This window comes from Plectrocnemia conspersa, unplaced genomic scaffold, assembly GCF_051122295.1.
Source record: "Plectrocnemia conspersa isolate PC_06_02 unplaced genomic scaffold, ASM5112229v1 ptg000010l, whole genome shotgun sequence".
Lineage (NCBI taxonomy): Eukaryota > Metazoa > Arthropoda > Insecta > Trichoptera > Polycentropodidae > Plectrocnemia > Plectrocnemia conspersa.
Genome location: NW_028277174.1, coordinates 10168339 through 10191123, shown reverse-complemented (window position 1 = coordinate 10191123; position 22785 = coordinate 10168339). Strand labels below are relative to the sequence as shown.

Below are 22785 nucleotides of genomic sequence, written 5' to 3'. Positions count from 1 at the left end.
TTATATACTAAATTTGTGTTAAAATCCAAAAAACCATTAAAAAATATATTATTGTAAATAAATTAATCTATTTAAATTTTTTTGTAGCAACACTCGTGATCACTCTTAACTTCACCAAATTTACCGTAGATTTGTGACGTTGCAGTCGGTGGTCTTGGCAGCATTCGGGGAGTGGTAGGAGCAGGAGGTAAACTTGAAGGAGCCGGAGGTCTTGGTAGTTGTCGGTGTATCTTGGGTGTTCCAGGAGGTGTAGCTGAAAATTTAAAATAGAATAAAAATATAGTTTATTTCATAACACTTATATTAAATTAAATAAAATCATACCTGGTAAGCTAGCACCTCTTGACGTAACATCCGGAGTATACCTCCCATGAGCCCTACTTAATGTTCTTCTTAAAGGTTTTCTTGAAACGCCATACGGATCAGATATCACAGATTGAGGACGCACCTGAAAAATGAAATTAAAATATACATTTCACTAGTTTTAACTTGATAATTTTATTTGTATATATTATAAATTACTTTTGTAGGAATTTGCGGTAGTTGTATCACAGATGATCTTCTTTTATTAACCGTGTTCTCATACTCCACCGTTGTTGTCACCGATGACCTGTCAGCGTTTGGATAGTCTTGACCAAAATAATACCCCCCGCCAGCCCACTGTCTATCTTCTTCGTTGGTTGTAAAATCCTCTTCAGTTTGAAGAGGATAACTGGACGTGTCGAAGTATTCTTCATAGCTAGGCTGCTGAGAAAACTGAGATGCATCTCTGAAAAGCAAAAATATTTTCATATAGTTTAAAATAATACGCTTATTGTGTTTTTAAATAACAACAAAAACCTTGGTTTATTAAACGTTGGTGTTGCATCACAAGGATCGTCATACAACGTACTCTGCCTTTCCAAACTAGGCCTTCTAGAGGAAGTGCCTAAAAAATATGATTTTGGTTGTATTTATACTGTAATGTTTTACTAATTGTATGATATATATATTTATTAATATTGTATAAACCTCTAGCTCTCCTTGAAGGAGGACCGATGGCGGAATGATAAGAAGCATCTGATTCCATGCTAAGTTGACCACACAGTTGATTTTGTCGCCACGTATCCAACCTAAAATTCAGTTATTTTATTATATTTTTATAGAATACAATATAAACTTATTCATTAAATACAAAAAATCGATTTGCAGCCAGAAATTGTGATTTGTATATTCTTTAATTAAACCAGAACTGTCGAGTGTTGTTATAATGATGTAGCGAAAAATACTATAAATATATCTCATGCATCTAATCAAAACCATGCCTTTTTATAAATACGCTTTTTTCAAATTTATAAAAAAAGTTTTTCCTTTTTCGTGTACTATTTTCAATCTCAAAAGCGTATGATGAAAGCAGCGTAAGCATTAGCATTTACCCAATGCTTTTTTATCAACGAACTGATTCTTATAAAATGTAAGTTATGCAGTGTGGCTCATGTATTTTTTTTCTTATATATAAAAATGTATTTATGTCGGTACGAATGTGTACATAATAATGTAATTTAATGCAAATGAGTTTTGCGAATATCAAAAAGTGATCATGTTTCTTTTTAGAAAATTCACCTGTCGTCATCATCCCAATCATGTTTCCGCCGTCTGCAATTTGATAATTTTCATCATAAATAATACAATAAAAAATAAAATAAATAATAAAACGCAAACTATATAATTTTCATTAAATCAACAAACCAATATAAAATTCAAATTATAATACAGACATGCTACAGTCAATGTATACAAATACAAAAATATTTTTGTGGTGTCATGTTGATTGTGTAATAATTTAAATTCATTGATTCAATAAAATTTTGATCAGATATTTGATTTAATGTTTGAAAACATGTTTTTTTATATACCTTCCATGCTCTTGGTGGTATCTAGGTCTACTATTATAATATAAAGGTTCGGGATCGTGATCCCAGCGTTGTCCGCCGACTCCTCCAACTCCTCCTCCTCCATACCCATCGTCGTGGTTTACTCTAGATCCTCCAGCACCTACTCCTCCGTACATTACTTCATCTCGCTCGTACGAATTTTCTCGCGAAGTTTCCAGCGATCGCTGAAAAGTTAAATTAAATTGTTCAAATGGTTTGAAACTTTGCTAAATGGTTTAGTTTGTGGAAATTTAAAAATATTAAAATCGCTCACCTGAGGTGTGTGAAGCTGATGTGCCGCAGCCCTGAATTGGGAAGCACTAGAATTTGCGTGTTGACCAACAGGATAGTTAAGATCCGACGTATAATCAGAGTCTTCTGAATAACCCGCTGAAATATTTATATTATCATTAGGATAGTTACAAATATAATAAGAATAAGCTAATAATAAATCGACCCTCTTTTTTTTCAGAAGTTTCGCTGAAGGGTCACTTATTCTTTTCTGTTGCCTATAAAATTACTTTCATTGTGCTTCAAGAGGATAAACAACTTTTATTGTTTTCTCTGAAAAAGTTTATATAATTTTGAGATAATAAAATATATGTTATATACTCCATAATTATATAAAAAATACAAAAAAATATTAATTTCTTCAAATTAGTAGCATTTACTAATCAAATTACTCTTAATAAAATACCAGAATTAATAAAATTTAAATTACAGTGATGCTAATATATTTTTAATTAAATTTATAATAACGAAAGAATTTTCATTAAAAGGTAAAGTGAAGACTATATTTAAAGGATATTTAATTTACTAAATACACGTATATATGGTATTATTTATACCTTTCTCGTAATGATCTTAATTAAAAATTTATTTGTAAATATGTAAATTAAACAATCATGAAAATAGCATATTCTAAAATATATGTAAAAAATTACATTAAATCAAGTCGTATTTTTTTTTGTAATGTTATAAATTTGTGATCAGTTCTTAATTTTTTTTGAGAAATAATAGTAAAGCTTAGAGCTATTTCACATATCAACTTTACAGTTTAATGACGAGTCTGATTCAATATAGATTAATTTTATAAAATGTGAAATATTTTTTTTTTACTAAATGTTCATTAGCTTGGCAAAAAAATATTTATTGTGATCTTGTGATTTACAAACATAATAATTTAAAAAGAGCTCCCAAAAATATTGAATATTAATCTAACTATAAATGTTGCAAACTATTATAGACCTGATTTGTATTTAAATGCAATAGGTTAATAAGTACATTACTATTAGAAAGATTATATTTTTAATAATACGTACATATAAGATATTCTCTATGAGCTAAAGTAGATTATTATTAGATCATTTTAAATATCTCATATGTACGTCCTAGCTTGATTTTAATTATTCAGTACGATATTTATTCGTGAGATTCGAAAAATCTAAGTAAGCCCTATATAATGATTGATCGAAATAATAAATATTAATAATAACCTTTCAAACACAATAGAAATATATAAAAATACATGAGATTTGTTAATTAATAGTCAACATCTTATACTACTTTTTTATATTATGTTTAGCGATGCATATTTATGTTTTCTGTTAAAATATAATATAAACAACAATTTATTTTAAAAAAACATATCAATTATTGATAAAAAAAGCAAATCGTTAAATAGTTACTATCGATTTATTAAAACTTAATTACTAACTTTCAAACAAATTAAAAACATATAAAATCATATTAAAACGATTTATATATAAGACTCATAATACAATATGACAAAAAAACGAACTTAGTTTAAACGCTGATATCTCGCAAAATATTTTAATAGACAGCAAGCAGTTTAACTTTTAAATTAACCCTAAAAATTATTAAGTGGCGCATGACCACATTATTATTTTAGTCTAATATATAGCAACTCGAAATTGTACTCTGTTGATTCTAGAGGTATCAGAATCAGTTTTTTAGTATAAAATAAGTTGTTTAATTATTTTTATAATTATTTAAAAGACTTAAATTTTTTTAAATATAAGTCTATCTTAGTTATTTGTTAATAATTTTATGTTTTATTATTATTATACTCTTTGCGGACCAATACTAAGCCGCGAAACGTTTGAAAAGCTTCGCTTTACTTACAGTGTGCCGTATATTGCAATTGTCTTCTGGCTTGATCAGCTCTCTCTTGACCCGCGAGACAATTCAGAAGATCCAGCTTCCGTTGGAGTTCGGCTGCTTCCGTACCCTCAGCGTCTGGAAACAACATGAGTAAGCTTCAATATAAACGCACAACAAAATTACAGCTGCTCCTAAACGAAAAACTCATTTAATCCAACGTACGAAAGCTCTATATCACATTACAGTATATAATAACAATAAAAATGGCACACTGTTCTAGATATTCAACATCGCTAGATGCAATTTCATTACCACTTTAACACAATGCATTAGGCGCTGATGCTTTCTTGATGTTTTCCATCGTTTAGTATCCAGCAAAATTTCATACATTACGTGTGTGTGATTAAACATAAGCGTGTCGTGAACGTGATGACGTCAGTGAGTTACTCGACCTATCAGTAGTGAGCCAATAAGTAAGAGTTAACCTCAATAATTACCGTGCCTAGCTTCAAAATTGAGTTCAGTGGGTGAAAAGTGAAGAAAATGAGCTAAGCTAGTATAAGAAACCGTAGAGGGTGTTTCAAATTGAAGAATATCCATTTTTAACGTAAGACGTATGGATTATTTTATATATTACGGTTATAAAACAAACGTTGCTACAAAACAAATGAATAAATTTTATAAGCATTCAAAATGAATCATAGCAACGTAAATATTATTATTTAATTTATATATGATTTTTATTTTATATAAAAAAAAGCTGCATTTTAAATAATTGAAATTAAATTTTATCCCAGTCCTAATTATTTTTTTACATTAAATAATTTATGTAATAATTAATATTACATCAATATGATTTAACAAATCTAAATGTTTCGACGCATTTACTTAATTTTTTCTCAGTTTCGTTCCAGCAACAAAGAAAAATGCGTGTTGAATTAATTGAGTTTTGTCGAGCAAAAAAGTGCCCGAAGAAAAATTTCTCTTTGAAAAATTAGTTGAGCAATTTATATTAAAAATAAATTTTCATATGAAACCCGAAGGCATGCGTTCACGTGTATTGAGCATACACGTAATGTGTTATGTTTACTACTACGTCTAAAAAAACCAACAAGCTTTTGTGCTTAGAACGACTATTGTGATTTTATTAAGACACTTAAAGATGCATTTAATTTTATTAATATAAACTAATTTTACGAGACTCCAATTCTGCAGCATCGATCTGGGTATTAAATATATACATATATGTATATACATATATATTTGAAACCTTCATACATAATCTCTTTTCACTATTAAATGAGCGAAATTTATGCATAAACGCGTCGATAAACAATAAATGTCAATCATATCAATTGTTGCTAAATTGGATTATTAATAGGACAAAACATAATTTACTGTTATGTTTATGGCTAGCTATATGCGTTCTACATTATCTAGTATTTTTAATGTTTTGCTATTATATTGATAATGTTTACTGACATTTATAGCTTAATTCATATTTTTTATTAAAGCTATAAACTTGTTATTTAACTGGTAAATAAAATAAAACGTTTTTTTCTATAGTAAAGATTACCTTGTTAATTACTTTTTGACTGCATATAATCTGTTTTATTTGCGTCTTAATCAAGAATCGATGTTCACACTTTTGTAAATATTTTTTTTTAAAAACAAGGAGTTGATAAATCTATTTACTTCCAGCTCAATGATTAGATAAGCATATTCGGTTTGTCTGATTTATTGATGGAATATTTTAGATGTTGTTGTTTTCAGAACTTTTTCTATTACTGCATGATTTATGTATTGGTTTCACAAATAATTTTCATTTTATATGGTAAAATATTAGTAGACAATATAAAAAAATCAATATTAAGATTTTTTCAGTTGCAAGAATAGTAAAACATTTATTTCAAATGCTTTGTAAAATCGATCTCAAAATAAATCTAGCTAATCACAATAGGAGCTTGGTATTGTGTTTGTTCACCATACGAACAAAATATATTTTTTTCAGAGAGTCTAGGCCCTGAGGAAGGTTTTGCTCTTGCCCTTCTGATAACGATTGTTGTCGTACAGCATAAATTTATTATCTCTGGCTATCAAATGTTCGAGAAAAGGTAACTCAGCTTCAAGATCCAAAAGTTTTTGAGATACACGGATATGCACCTAATTGTTTTCTTTGCTTAATTGTCTCCAAGCATTTCCAACCTTTTTAATTGTGCCCATAGTTGCCGATTTATTTTAATAAATTCATGTATCAAGGAATTTCATATAAATTTTTCACTTCGTAAATTTTCGGGTCCATTTTTTTTAAATATCGAAACGTGGAGTCTAGATGTGTTAACTAGCAAAGCACGACTGTTGAAACATATTTTCAAAATGTGTCATTAGTTATTACATCAAATCATAGTTTTAACTTAGACATAACATACCGAGTAAATTAGTTAAATATTCAACACATTAAAATGAAATAAAAATACGAAAGTGCTAAAAAGTTTATCTGCGGCCCGTAAACAGAAAACATATTCGCTGTGTCGAACAAAAAAAACAGTTAAGCTCGGACAACGTTAGCCGCAAATAACCGCGCCATTTAACTGCTCGTTTAAACCTTTGACACGCGCGATTAATGCTCTGAATTATTGATTTTTTCGTAACGCGCTGTTTTTTCGACTTTAATATTTTTGTTTACTCACAAACGGACAATATTTATACGCTCTTTCTGGTATTTTTATTGTTTGCTTTATTGCTATTAAGGGCGGCAGTTGGTACGATGTAAACACAAATCGTTCCACGGCAATATTTTTATATAATCGATAACAAAAAGTATTTCTTTTGAATTAAAAGTTGTAGAATTTTTCCCGCATAACAATATTTCACTTTAAAACTGTATTGTATAAATCTGAAAGTTTTATACGAATGCATCGGATCGTGCTTTGAATCCACTATAAAGCGTAACAAAATGGTTATATAATGTTTTAAAACAAGTTGCGTTATAAATTTATATGTATTGAAATGCTTTACAATCCAATTATTTAATCCTGTCAAAGTTGACAACTTTACCAGCTGATTTAGAAAGCTTAATGCAAATGACCGTTCCGCCTTTACGGTGTCGACACGCACAGACAAACGAGCATTGTCGAATTTCTTGTTACCTCTGTGAAACATTGTGACAAAGTTTACCTAATCATAGTACCGATAAATAGAAAAAAAGGACTGTGACATATGGTTTTTCAATTTTTAACTAATATAATAATATTTAGCTAGCAATATCTTAGACGATAATATCAATGTAAGATATTTTTGTGTTACAATTTTTAAGCAATGATAAAATAGTTTACTTGTTTTAATATTAATTAAATTCTTCTGTATGTTACTAGCCTTAGAATCCAATATGGATCTTCACCTCATCCAAGAATGTTCTCCTGCTGTACTGCCATATTTCGTCACATCGTCCAACCAGCGAAACTATGATATTCGGCCATCATGCTTGTTATCCAGCAATTTCTTCGACGGTTGGGAAGAGTCCATTCGTGCAAAGTGGCCTGTCCACCGAAGTCCTCTTATTTAAATAAAGGTACAGCCTCTCCTTGAAAATTACTGTAGGTCCTGATGCATCACAAATTGCTTCTTTTACAGCGCCATATATCCTTCATAGCAATTTTCTCTTGAAGTTGGCAAACAATCATTCGTTTTTTTTATCTAATTCATTAGATCGAAATAACGTTTATTTGCTGACACTATTCGTTTTTTATCTCTACGCTCATGTCGTTTTTGTCGACTTTCTAGGTAAATATTAATATATTCATACATATATGTGCAGGATGCTGTGCCTGTTAAGACATAACCGGGATTTATTTTGTTATCTTCTCGTTAATTCTTATGCCTATTTTCTTAGCTGATGACTCAATTGCGCTGAAGACTTTGATATAATATGTCATATGAATAGGTAAAGATTTATACAGATTTATTATAATTTCTGCTTATTATGTTGATCTCTGGTTTCGTTTTCCAGTGCAATGTTAAACAGAGTGCATGCCAATGCATTACTCTATCGCAGATCATTAATTACGTGCATTTGACACTTTTCATTGCGAGTTTTTCTATAGATATAACCTTCCTTGGGACGCCCATTTCCTCCATGGCTGCATATAATCTATCTCTATTTATCAAGTTAAATGCAACTTTAAAATAAAAATAAATAGACAATACATCTCTTTCCTAGTCTTTTATAGAATTTTTAAAATTGAGAAAATTTATTCTCTACATTAGTATTTCACTATTTTTTATCCATAGATTTGCATGCTGCTCGCAATTATATTTTATAAGCTGTATTTAGTAATAACCTCTGTAGTTCGAACATTTCAATGTATTGGACATTTAATTTATTTATTCCGTTCAGGTGGTATGTTTTCAGATTGCCAAATATTTTATGTGTTGTAGAAGATTTAGCATCCATGCTGAAAGATTGTCTATACCAGGTGCTTTTTATTTTAAGACGCATTAACGCTTTGTTTACTTTCTCTAAAGATGGTTTATCACCAACAGGGATTGCAATATCAGTAGTATCGATACCGGTAATACCGGTATTGGGACAAAATTGACTTTCAGTACTACCAGTATTTAAAATTTTAGTACTGGTTGTATCAAAAATATATATATTTATTTATAGCCGATATTTTGGCGCAAAATTTAATTTAACATGTACGATATTTTTGTATATGCGCGACGTGGCAACTACATAAAACGAATACATTAGCTTTATTTTAGGCAAATCTAATGGTACCAAGTAGTTTCCAGTAATTTTGTTAAGTTACAGAAAAATAACCGCAACCTGTTTATAATAAGGATGGCTGGCGAAGAGAAAATAAAAACATATATTGCACACGCGAAATTCTTTCTACTATTTGTATTTTTTTATCATAATGCTGACATATTTTTTTTACCTAAATAGTCCACGGAATATGCTTCATTAAACATATTAGCAATAATAATAATATTTAAATAAATAACGTACTTAAAAAAATTGCGCTAAATGTTTGTTTTATTTTAAATGTTGAAATGCTATTTTTTCCGTTTCCAACTAAAGATAAATTTTTAGACGGGTGTTTTTTAAGTTAAATAAATATTAAAAATACATTTTTTTTATTATTTTTGTAACAACTAAATATAATTGCTTTTTATTACCTTACATAATTGAGAGTACAAAAAAAGTTTCAAATTTTTAAAAAACTTGAAAATGAAAAAATGTTATTTTATTGATCTTTCAATGATAAAAAAGCCCTAAGATTTTTTTATTGTTATAATTTTTTTATTAGAATGACACCTACAAGTATTTATTACAATAGCCTAATAACGCTATTAAAGATTCAAATTAGCTTCGCATGTTAACTATAAGCCTTAACGTTATTACAAGTTTTTCATATGCAAATGTAATATAATCATCTGATATTTTAACCTCAATTTTTCTCCATATTAAGATGATACTGTGTAAATAAATTACGCGGTTGAATTTTCACAAAATGTATACAGCGCTCTCGAAATTAACAAATTCTAATTTTAGCGCATAAATATGTATGCAAAAACAGGTCGGATTTTCCGATGTTTTCCTCTGCTTGACATTAAAATTTTCCATTCCAATGGCTCATACTAAGATTATGTATAGTGTTAATAAATAATAGCCATAATATACTCACGGTACTTGTGTACAAATATTCCGCTTAAATACATGGCTCTAGTCGCTTAGATAAATAACAGCGTTCCGTTTATGTGCCCAGGTCAACGCTCAGATTCCGGCCGAGAATCTCTCGAGAAAATGGACCATTTTCAGTTGGGGACATAAAGTTATTTATTAACGACGCTGCACGTGGTTTAAGTCGATAAGCTTTTGTGAAAATATTTATAAACAGAGCGGAATATTTTTTTTTGTTTACTCTAAAGCAACTATAATACATTTCACTGGGAGGTTGATGATTTTTTTAAATATATATTAAATAGATTTGTGTAATATTTAATTATTATTAAATATAAATGAATATCTACATTTAAAATAAATGTGAATATTTTTATTATAAACTTTCGCCTAGCAAGAGCAATATATTTGATTGAATATACATTTTTTGCAAATAGCTCAATATAAAGTAACTCATAAAAATATTTTAACTACTAAAAAAAATCATAAATATATTATATACATTTTTTAGTAGTTAATATTAGTTATGTATTATACAAATACACTTAATATCTAAATAATTACATAATCTAATTGAAAATAATCGTTTTTGAAATATAAAATAATAACTGGACTAATATGGCAGTCTCTTGTGATTACATGGTACAATTATTAAATGATCGATGAAATATAATTTATAAAGGAAAACATATTAAATTAAATTATTATAGAAAAATAAAAAAATACTTATAACCTGTATTTTACAGATAAAATTATGCAATATAAATATATTATAATAAAATATTTTATAATTTCTACGTATTATGCTATATTACACATCTTGAATAGTTCTTTATTAATTGCAGAATCATTAGAAGGTTAAGTTAAATCGTAAGAAGGTTATTAAAATACATTTTAGTTATATTTCTCAGATTTTGAAAACGGTGGTTGAATATCTGATTACACGACCTGATATATGTCTAAAAAAAAAACATAAAAAATGCTAAAATGCTTTTTATAGAAAGCTGTCTTAGTACGTTCTTAATATAGATAAAAGTGCACATCGTGCTCTAGCGAAGTTTGTTTTAAAAGTCTAACGCCAACGGGAATTTTTAACGAAAAGTTATAGTTATTGGGTGAAAGTTCACCTTTATTTAAAAAAACTTAAAATTTAAACTTGAAATTTAAATGTGACTGTACAAGCTTGAAATGTAGCCCCAAAATTACCTAGATACAAGAAATCATTAATAATATGCACAATATTATTTTAAAGCTTTTCATATATAAGATAAAAAAAACCCTAAACAAATAATAAAATATGAGTAGCTGTCGGATAAATAACACTTCATTACAAACGCTATTTAATTTTATTTTTTAAATATATTTAAACCGTTTTAAATAAAATGCTTTTAATATATAAAACGAAAATGGCTAGAAACCCAAGTAAAATTTTATTAGTTTAATTTTCTAAGATGCAAACTTGCTATTTTTCATATTGTTTTGAACCACTTAAATCAGACATCGTGAAAAATATTCAGATTTAAATAAAACATCATCATGATTATAGATATACTTATAGTAAGCATTTTATTGTAAAAAAAATATCCAATTGAAGCATTACTTAATACTTAATCGGTTTAATTTAGCTGATTTAAGTATGATTGACCATCTGTCGCAAAACTTAAAAAATCTTTAATTGTATAATAAACGGTTTTCATATAATTATAAACTAAAAGTAGATGTTACCATATAAGCGTATCAGAGGGAACATAATAAAAATAATTATAATTTCATTAATTATTAATATTTTTTTATAATTTATATTATGAAATATTTTTAATTTATTTCATTATAGGTTCATATTTTTGTTTAATATATATTTATATAAGGTAGAAGCAATTATTTTTTAATGTTATACTTTTAATGAAAGGTCACTAAAAGTGAATTTATCAAGACAAAAAACTCAAATAAACATACCGCCTCCACGCTTAGACAATTTCTAAAGGTTAATTATATATCAAGTCAAATTATATCATAAAATATTTATAAAGAGTTTAAGAAAGTATATGTACATATTAGTCTACTTGTTAAGCTTATTGAATTAGTAAATATATGTAATAAAAATCCTAGCATCGTACAATATATAAATACCCTCACGTAGAAGCTAAATTTAAATGTGAAAGCAATTAAATTTCCGAGAGCCCAGATGTGATTAGGAAACTCGACGGTGTAGGATTTGTTTCACATCACAAACGATAGCAAATTTGAATAATTTTATAACAACTAACCCTTTCGGTATTATAGGTATATACATATATATGTACATATATTATAATATAATATCATTATTGCTAAGTGTTGTTTTGTTCGCAATTTATCGACCTAATATTTTTTAGTTCTCTATATTCAGGTCAACACCGCTATATTTATAATTCAATGACACGTCTCTTATGAAAATTATCGCACACGCATATATTAAACTGTTATATATAAACATTTTTTTGCGTGAAAGCTACATGAAAATGGGTTGTTCATAAAGTGAAGTATGAAGTTGTCGCGTGACTCGAATACTCACACTCTCACTCCTCACCTGATGTTATTTGCCCAAAAATTCACTAAAACTAACGAAAACCAAATTTGATATTGACTGATATATCAAAAGTAGACCTTGGTTCGATCATAATTGTTGTATCGAATGATTTATTGAAGTACATCGATGGCGTCGCGTGATTCATACTGTTTACCACACTTTTGCACGGAATAGGTCATATGGGTAAACCTCACTCAAAAAATAACAAAGTCATTTTTTAAAGTGTCACAATATGTGCGTTTAAGTATACAATGTTTTGTACATACATATAAACTCGACGATACCGCTTTCGGACACATTGTTACGTAAGAGAGTTCTTATGTAACGCCCAAAGTTTCCGCGACGAGATGGTTAAAATAGACAGTTAGATCTGAACCGAAAAAATACCGTCATATAGAATGTTAATAATAAATAAAAATCAGCCATTTGTTTAACGTAAATGCTTTGTACACACGTGACCTGTACGTAAAACATGAGCTACTCGTAAAAATAAATATGATAGATTACAAAGGAGCAATAGCCTGTGCTCATGAAACCTTGACGTCTCGAGTTCAATCTTATTTCGTGTAGATTTTACTACCCGAACTAATCGCTAAGTATTTTGACTAGGTTAGCGCGCATACATTTCAAGTTTCAACCCGTTGACATGCGATAGTTTATGTATGGTAAAATTACTGTATTTTTGTATTATTAATATTAGAGTTGTATGTGTTGTGATACATATTAAATTAGTATATTATGCTAAGGTAATAACACGATTATTATATTATTAATAAATAATATTTTTTAATTAACATTTAAAAATAAAGTTAAGTTATCATTGATACATATAAAAATAAAATAAGTTTTTTTAATTATTTTACTCAATAAAAATGATACAAAAATAAATTTTATTTAGGTTTCAGTTTTGAAATAAAAATCCAACCGAAAGTTTTTTATATGATTTTACCAATATTGTTTGATTATTAAAAAAAAGTCAGACATTAATCAATAGCCAAATTATCTGTAAAATTCCGATCAGCTTAAGCAAGGCTTTGTCTTGTGAAAAGCTTTTATGAGTGTCACCATTCGCAAAAAAATCATCTCTCTCAAATCTTAACATAATTCAATATAAAGCAGAGAAGTTTGTAAGATTGATATAATCTTTAAGATTCGCCTAACAATCGAAGACAAAGATGCTAACATGAATAAAACAACCAACATAAGTAAAAACTTCACGGTGGCACATATTCTATAGCTAGCGATACGTAATTTTATTCAAGAAAATTACATGTTGATAATAAAAAAGTGGTGATAAATTATATTTATATACGTTCCTATATATCTACACTTTATTAAGCCATTTTCTAATGGTAAAAATAAGTAGGATTTAACAGATTTATTTAAAAACATTAAATGTTTTGATTAAGCAATATAAAGTTGAAATAGGTAAAAATTAATTGTAAATGCCAGCAACTGCAACTTTACATCTTGTATCAACATTAATTTCAGTCTTTAATCACTGTTTATGATGCCCAATTGTCAGCCATATTAGACACGAAAAATATAATTCGCATTATCTTAAATGCTTAAAATGGATAAAAGTATAATAAAAAAAGAGTTTTAAATGTTACTGTGGCAACCGTATGCCACCCTTTTTGCCAGGGACGATGTTTCTCAGAAGCACAAAATATGTTATATACCTTTCTAAAAATATATTATATACATACATATATAAAGCGTATGTTTAATAATTTTAATTTTAATTGATAAGTCTAGAATAGCTCCCAAGATTCTTATAATAGAAACGTGAAGAATTTAAAAATTATAAAAGAAATGTGTGACCTAGTACACTACCCACTGATAAAAATCTGAGAAACATCAGCGACATTGTTCTCTAATATTATAGAGATTTATAAAAAAGTTTTTATCTTTTAAGATAGATGCAAACCAATTTCGTTTAAAATGTTGAGCAGAAAACAGGAAGCAGACAAATTTTTTCAACTAAATTGCAGAGCAATTGTAAAATAAATTCGCTGCCGACCATATTTGATCCAACGCGTCCTAAAAAGTGACAAATAGTGGATGTTTAAATCACGTCGGAATTCACCGCTTTTCGGTTTTGAAACAAAATCAAATTTGCAGCCAAACACGTACAAAAAAAATTAAATGTCACAAATGTTAAAATGTCAGACGGTGGAGTTGAATTGCTGGCATGTTGAATTGTATTATTGTCGACTGTGATCTGTCATGATGTGTTTCGTGACGTATTTTGTGTCCATGGCTCATCTCTGCTCCATCTGCTGATGTGACTCCGTGGTGTCTCTCACCATGACCCAGCCGCGTTTCTCCTCTGTGACCAAATCACATATTTTAAAATGCTGGTTCAAGACAGCTTGTTCAAGCAAAGAGTAGTTTTTAGCAAAAATGATGTGTGATTAAGGTCTCAGTACGGATTATTATTATTGGTCAATGAAATATTTTTAATTATTCACATTGCAGTGAAAAATTATGTATGTGGCCTAAATTTTGAGTTAACATATATTCGAAATTCTTACAAATTTTTACTACTATGTCGTAAGGAATATTTATTGAAAAAAAATTATTTCAAAAAATTAAAAATAAAATGTTTTTTTGACCAACGCAAAAACAGACTAAATAGTGAATTACTCAAATGTTTTGCAAATTCAAGGAAACGCTAGCATAAATATGTATTATTAATAATCATATATCTGACATAGGACTATTTTGGATAAGGTTATATTATTATTAATATTTAATACAAATTAAACCTGTAGAAAGTTAACAATTCGTATATGTGACATTTAAGTGACATTTATTAAGCTCAGCTGAACAAATCTTTGCAGACAGGCGATGAAAACTGTCCATAGAGAATGCGGATAACTTTTAAAAAACTATTTATTATCAAGTATTTATTTGATATTAAAAGTTAAATGAAAGAATAATTACAATTTTAAACTCATCTCAAAAAGAAACACATTATTTGATTCAGTTTTGGCCTTGTCTAAAAACATAAGGCGACAATCTTTATTTTATATGTATATAAAAACTATCAATTCAGGTAGTTTCGTTACTTTTCCAAGGGGCGTAATTACAGAATAAAAACTGGCTTTCTACAGCGGCAAACATAAATTCTAATTTCACCGTCGTTCCGCAACATTTCCGGTGAATTTCAAAGCGGCAATAGCCTGTCGGCTTTATCTACATGGCCATTTAGAAGTATTAATCTTTGGCAATAATCGCGGACCCGCCAAACGTTTGCATGAGTGATTCACCGTCAGATATAATACAAGCGAAAATGTCGTTACGCGGACTTGTAATGGCTTATAGTGTTTGACAGCAACGAAAAGTTGTGGAAAAACAACGTGTGTACATGTTATAGAGCAAACAAAGCGCGCGGGAGCTTCCAAAGCTCGCGAATGCTCTGTCGAAGCGCGAACAATACGTGTGATTGCGATTTAACAAACAACCGCGAGCTTTCAAACACACACACATACAAGAGCACACATTATGTTATTATATCGTATACACAGTTGATGTCAAACATGTTTATGCCACCGTAACTCCGTATAAAATTACGGCAAGTTAACGTATACGTGAATATATTATAGGGTTATAAATAAAACTTATTTGTTTACCCTCTTCCGATTCACTATTATGCTGTTAACTTACAGCGACGTTTAATCAACAACATTTTTCAGTCACTCATGAATGATCAGATATTAAATCTTAAAATTATGGCGTTTTGATAATTAATTATTTAAATAAGAAAATGTCAGATTCCTGAGAAATGTGCTTATTGATATTTTCATAAATTTAACTCGATGTAAATTTACAATTTATATATAAATAAACTCATGATTGTGATGTAAAATATCACACTTAAAATAGATGAGCACCATCTTACATATTTTTTTTAGCTCCTCGTAACTATCGCCGAAAATATCATTGTGTTTGGCGATAGTTACGGTGAGCTGAAAAAAAATATGTGAGATGGTAAATAACACAATCATGAGTTAACACACCTAAAATAGATGAGCACCATCTCACATTTTTTTTTCTGCTCCACATAAATATCGCCGAAAACATCATTGTGTTTGGCAAACTTATTCAGAAGCTGTATATGCAAGAGGAGCGTTCTTAAGCGCTGACGTCCTAGTCACCACGGGTAAGATCGTAACTTTAAAAAGTGCGCAAATCAAAAAGGGACAAGAATACGAATACGAGCTGTACTCTTTCTTGTTGAAATATCTAATAAATTTTCTTTGAATTCCCTTCAACAGCAAGGAGTAATTTGCTTCTCTCAAATTCAACACATTGGAGCCATATTATCGACGTCTTATTGCTTACTTTGGTCATGTGCATTGAAAATGTTTATACCTGCTCGAATGTTACTTTCAAGTCATCGAAATAAGAATTTTTGCCTTAAATACCAACGCTCAAATTGTAAAAGAATTCAGCCAGGCAAAGAGATCTGGAATAAGTGACAACGTGACACTTGGCGTAACACTACACCAGAAGGTAGACAATTGTCAAATGAGTGAATCCGAATTTATTCAAATACCCTCTAATATTTTCAAGTCATCAGCAAATAATAAATATTCTGAATTACATATTGCCGCATATATATCATTAATAAAGAGCAGAAAAAGTATAAGACCCATATTGGATCACTGTGGTACTCCAGAATGAGCTAAATACTCATCGGAGCGACGGCAATAGCGGCAAATTAAGTAGCCCGTAAAAAATATAACAAGACCGAAAAACCGCAGTTTTAGATCATAACAAACTTTGTCAAAAGTCGGTATAGACTACATCAATCTGGATTTTAGAATTTGCCATCAAAAGGCACAAGAGTTTATAAACCCAAGTTGTTGGTATACTAGTGCTTTAAAAATGCGATAAAATAAATAGTAATATCATATCACAAACGTTGTTATACAAATATATTTATTTTAGTTTCTTTTTATGTATAAAAAAAAATTGACAGTATAGTTTAGATAAAATTATTAAAAAACAAACTGAAAAGTTATTTGTAAATATGGTAAATGAAATTGTAATTTAAAAACCACATAACAGCGAAGTTAATAAGTTATTTAATGTAAATTAAAAAGTAGAATATATGTCGGTAAAATGTTTTCTTATTTTTTTTTATTTTTTATTTTATAGATTTAATTAAGACCATTGTGGCCTAACAGGTTACTCCAATGCGCCACGATGGTCGAAAACAAATTTTAAATTTATAAAACATAAAAAAACGTATATATACATAAATATAACAATACTTAAACATAACAAAAAATTATAAAATATTAAAATAAAATGATATAAACTGGATCAGATCCTCGTAGCTGACATTAAATAAGTCAATATGTAATGCCAGCGTATTAAGAAGCCGGATGGCCACAGCTATAGGCGAGTCGGCAAGTGCGGATGTCCTAGCCCTAACGGCCATCAAAAGAGGTCTCGATCGTGATTCTCGAAAATGTTCAGGAACCCAAAGAGAATAGCTGGATTGTCGACAATCCTCGAGAATAGCTGGATTGTCGACAGCATCTTTTAGTAATTTAAAAAAAATGCTTAGCGACATACAGCTTTCTGCGAGAACTCAGCGAATCATATCCCAACGCTCCTAAAAGAAAGGCGCTGGGATATAAGTACGGATAATAACCAAATGTTCTTTTGTAAAGGTATCTTAAATACCTTTTTTGAATTTTTTCCACTAAAAGGGAATATTTGGCTATTCGGGGATTCCAAATTATAGATCCCGATTCAAGAATGCTACGAACTAAGGTGTCATAGAGGATGCGAATAACTGACGGATCGTCAAAGTGAAAGGCATTCCTCATAACAAAGCCGAGTATCTTGGAAGATTTATCACAGACGTCGTGTATGTGTAGAGAGAACCTCCATTCGCTCTCGAAAGGGATTCCGAGATCTTTAGTGGAAGTTTCTCTAGTAAAAATGTTACCACCGAGATGGTAGAAATAAGCTGATGGCGAACGGGATCGAGAAAATGACACAGTATGGCACTTTTCGACACTAAAGGGCAAACGGGTAATGGAAGCCCATCTCCACAGAGAGTCTAAATCACTTTGTAGAGAGAAGGAGTCCACAACAGATCGAATGCATTTATATAATTTTAAATCATCTGCGTACAGAATAAAACTTGAATTTTTAATTGCTGTATTTATGTCATTAATAAATAACACAAAAAGCAGAGGTCTCAGATTGGATCCTTGAGGAACCCTCGAAGGGGTAAAATATTCTTTTGACAATTGTCCACCATAGGTTACAAACTGTCTACGATTGCTTAAATAACTCGAGAATAACTGAGTTAAATTATCTGAGCAACCGAGGTTCGACAATTTATTTAATAATAACCTATGACAAACTTTGTCAAAGGCTTTCTCAAAATCTGTATACACGACGTCTACTTGAATTCTCGCATCGAGAGAAGTTGTCACCGTTTTGGTGAACGACAGAAGGTTAGTAACAGTGGAACGGGCAGGACGTTTTATATATGTTTTTAATTAAACACAACTTATGCTGTACCTTTGCAATTGCTAGACCAGAAATAGAAAATTGTTTAACAATTTACTAAAAATCTAATTATAATAAAATAATCAAGAAAGCTTTGTATTAACTAAAAAAAATACATATGTTGATAAAATTACTTCAAAGAATAATTATGTAACTAACATTTACTTTAAGTTAAACTTTTTTTTAATATAGCTAATATGTCTGATCTGATCGATTATTGCACAAAGTCTAAAAATAAAAATTGAATATATACTGTTATTATTTTGCCTACACGTGTATAAACATATTAACGTGACGATACACATTCATTTTGTTAAGTATATTATTACTTAAAACGCTTCTCTAAACGAATATATAAATAATTAGTTGTTGGAAATATATACATATTACATATGTATGTGTCTGTTTCTATTAAATATATATACATACTTTCAATATGTTTATATTAAAATTTGTATAAATATATGTATGCATTTTTTTATATGCCTAAAATATTTCAAGGTTTAGAAAACAGATTTTTTTTTTCTGGAAATTACTATTAAAATATATGCACAAGTTTCTTTAGCTTAACACGTCTTTATAATTATATAATCCGTTCTTATTTTCAAACTATTTTTTTCAACACTACTAATACTTTAATATATTAAATTAAAACATCACAATTTTGTCACTATCATTGTATGTTTTATTTATTCATCAAATATGCTTTATATTTCAGACAAGTTGTGATTTGATTTTTTTATTATAACACCTTGATGACACAAGTATATCTTGAATATAGATTGAACTTCGTCACATTAAAGGCAGACTGTCCATTAGCTTATTAATGTTCCTTAACATGCCCACTTGTTTGTACTTAATTTAATTAAGTAATTTGCCTGAAGTGCTTATTCGACATCAAATAATAATTAAAAGAATTATTTCAACGCGATTCTTGGTTTGGTGGCGTTCGCGTAAGATTAAAACAACAACTAGCAACAACTAAGTAACTTGAAGAAGAGATGCTGGACTAAATTAATTATCTTAGTTGTGTATTCAGAGGTTAAACGATGCACTGGGGAGAACAATCGAATTTACAACAAGGAAATTGTAATTTCTCCGAGGTGTTTCTAATTCCTTGCTATTGTAGCGTATATTTCGTAAAATTAAAATAATTTTGATTAATTTAAATGCTTAATTATTAGAAAATTAATAAAAATAAAAAATAAAGATTAAATCTTAATTGTTATAATTTTATATTGACCATTTTTAAATAAGTTTATCACTGACATCTAATAAATTTATATTTCTTTCTTCATAATTAAGATTATATTTATCCTGTCTATTACGCCATTGCTTACATTTAATTTATTAGACTAACATTTCTGTATATCTCTCGTAAATTTTAAATTGTATTATCATCGAAAAATGTTTGTTTTCTAAATTAAAATATAAATGAAATAAAATAAGTAACTTTTTTAAGCGTGATAAATTTTATTTGCTTATTTTATATAAAATATTTATTATATTCTCAATATAACAATATGATAATATAAAACAATCAAAAGGTTTAATTATTCGGTTACAGTGACGTCTCTATTACAATAATAGCTTTCAATAAGTAACCTTGAAAGCTCCTACATTAAGACGAATGGTAACGCTCCGGAAATCCTTGAATAACTTATCCGATTTTCCGGATCGAAAATCTTTTTTCCCGTCCTAACATCGTTAACTTGAAAGCCAAATCGCTAAAGCGTCCACTCTAAATGTCATTCAAACTGACAGATCGGCAATTTTATACCATCAACTTAATTTATCTGCACTAACGACTATCCTGTTCGCAATAACATTTTTTGGAACTGTTGATTTGGCCGAATATACGAGAGGCTTTTACGCCACGAATGCATTTTATGCACTCCCGTTACACAATTTCCAGGCTATAAAGTATTAAATAGATCACAGTTAAAATATAAAGAGACACAAACACACAGAAAGACAACGAAACAACATAAAAATATTTTAAAACGATAATAATAGAAAAAAACACCCATCATGCAAAATCAACACAGGATATATATTCGATTTTATAAAACTTATCATAAAAATGTCACACCTAAAGCAAATTTTGCCATAAATTTCGACATGCATAACACAAATGAGTCGTCTATATGTGCATGCAAAATGATGTACTCTAATAATATATAAGAATGATTAACGGTTATTGAGTGTAAGGACAAAATCAGACAGGCTTATCTTCGCAGGAAAGATTGATAGTGTAATTACTCTTGAAGGGTCTTATCATTGATATATGAATATAACCATTAGATAATTACAATTTAATTTATCCAACTTCTATATGATGTTTTAATTAACCTAAAATAACAATTCGAGTAATTATTTTTAAAAGTCTGCCCTTGGAATTATGGGATAATAACCATATGATTTATACCATATTGTTAAATTAAGCCAAAGTCCACAATAAACGCTTAATATTGTGATATTTTGAACATAAATATCTTCGAAAACCCTCTTGCTATAGAAAAAATAAAAACGTAAATTGTCCATTACAAGCTTTTATTTTTTTTATAGAATTAAACATTTAAAATTATTTCCATCTTTGCTACCTTTCACATGTATATTATTACCAGATATTTTTAACAACACAATCTAAAAACAATAAATCTATTGAAATATCACACCTAAAGTCTGAGATTTCCTCTTAAAATATATAATTTTCTTCGATGTACTGTAATACTTCAGTCAATCAAAGATCATGTTTAATATCCTAATATAATATACGCATGTGTGTGTGTTACGCTGTTTTGCATGCTACACACGAGATATTAAATACACCTATCTCTATCACTATCGTGATTGACGTGACGTAATGATGGTAATTATGATTGTGGCATGTGTGTCTTATGGCGTTCAATCGAGCATACTAATGATTCGTGTTTTGTGATGTTGCTCATTCAGCAGTTTGACATACACAGTTCCGATGTCTGCGCTATGTGAAACCGAAACGTCCTATGCGACAGTGTTCAAGACTTGATCGACGGCATGAAGGCTAAAAGCACATCGTGCACCGTGGACAATATAGAGACAAATAATTTTGGAAAAATACTGAAACATTCGTGCGGCGGTGTTACGAGCTTTGGGCTTTGTGGCTGGTGGGCGTTTTGGGTGGCAGTGGATTTTTTTAAGGAAGGCTTTGGGAATACAGGCGGTGTGAGGTTACCGTGGATTGCCAGGGCTCGCAGACCACCCGTCCTGTAGGGCTCGTAGGGCTTGTAGGGCCTGTAGGACTCGTAGGGCTCGAAGGGCCTGTAGGGCTCGTATGGCGATAAGCTGGAGAGGCGCAGGGAGGACGCAAGGGACCAGCTCCTCCAGACACCATAGCGCCCATCTCCTGCACCATTTTATACAACACTAAATTCCAATCGGTTCGCCTTTTTTAGAAAAACAATTTGTTGAATTCGTGTTGTTGAATGGTGATGACTTTCCTGACGGTTTTTTTATATCAATCACAACATAATCCTTGGTATTCCACCCACGACTATTCGAGAAATTGCGCTTGATGTATAGATAATAGGTGTGTTTATAAGTTAGGGCAAAAATATGTTTCGAAAAATGTTTTCGCTTATGAATCTAAGAAGAAGTATTAAGTTTAAGAATAATAAACTTGACGGCTTTTGAGAAGCAATCTAATATTAATGCTTTGCATAATTAAACGTTTTCTTTGAAAATTTATTAATTCAAGTTACAAATTTAATCTTTAAATTACATTAATGCAGTAATAAACAAGTTATAAGATAGACCTGCGATATTATTACTTTCAACAATTATAATTTTTTATAGTGATTTCCAGATGATTGAGGTAATGATTTTTTTTTACTTAAAACCAATTGATAATATTTTAATTAATTAAAAAATATTATTAGTTCGATCTGTATTATATAGGCAATTCGATT

General features: G+C 29.5%; 1 protein-coding gene across 1 annotated transcript in view; it reads right to left on the bottom strand.

Annotated features, from left to right (window-relative positions):
• The window catches only part of unc-13 (protein unc13 homolog), a 403791-nt gene that overhangs the window by 261681 nt on the left and 119325 nt on the right, over positions 1–22785 (bottom strand). Inside the window, exons 6-14 of the mRNA XM_088194185.1 lie at positions 4059–4172; positions 2188–2303; positions 1896–2098; positions 1603–1635; positions 1012–1112; positions 841–928; positions 523–769; positions 325–448; positions 125–253 (exon numbers count right to left, since the gene is read on the bottom strand). Coding sequence (XP_088050311.1) covers positions 125–253; positions 325–448; positions 523–769; positions 841–928; positions 1012–1112; positions 1603–1635; positions 1896–2098; positions 2188–2303; positions 4059–4172 — 1155 coding nt within the window. The remainder of the gene's footprint in view (positions 1–124; positions 254–324; positions 449–522; positions 770–840; positions 929–1011; positions 1113–1602; positions 1636–1895; positions 2099–2187; positions 2304–4058; positions 4173–22785) is intronic.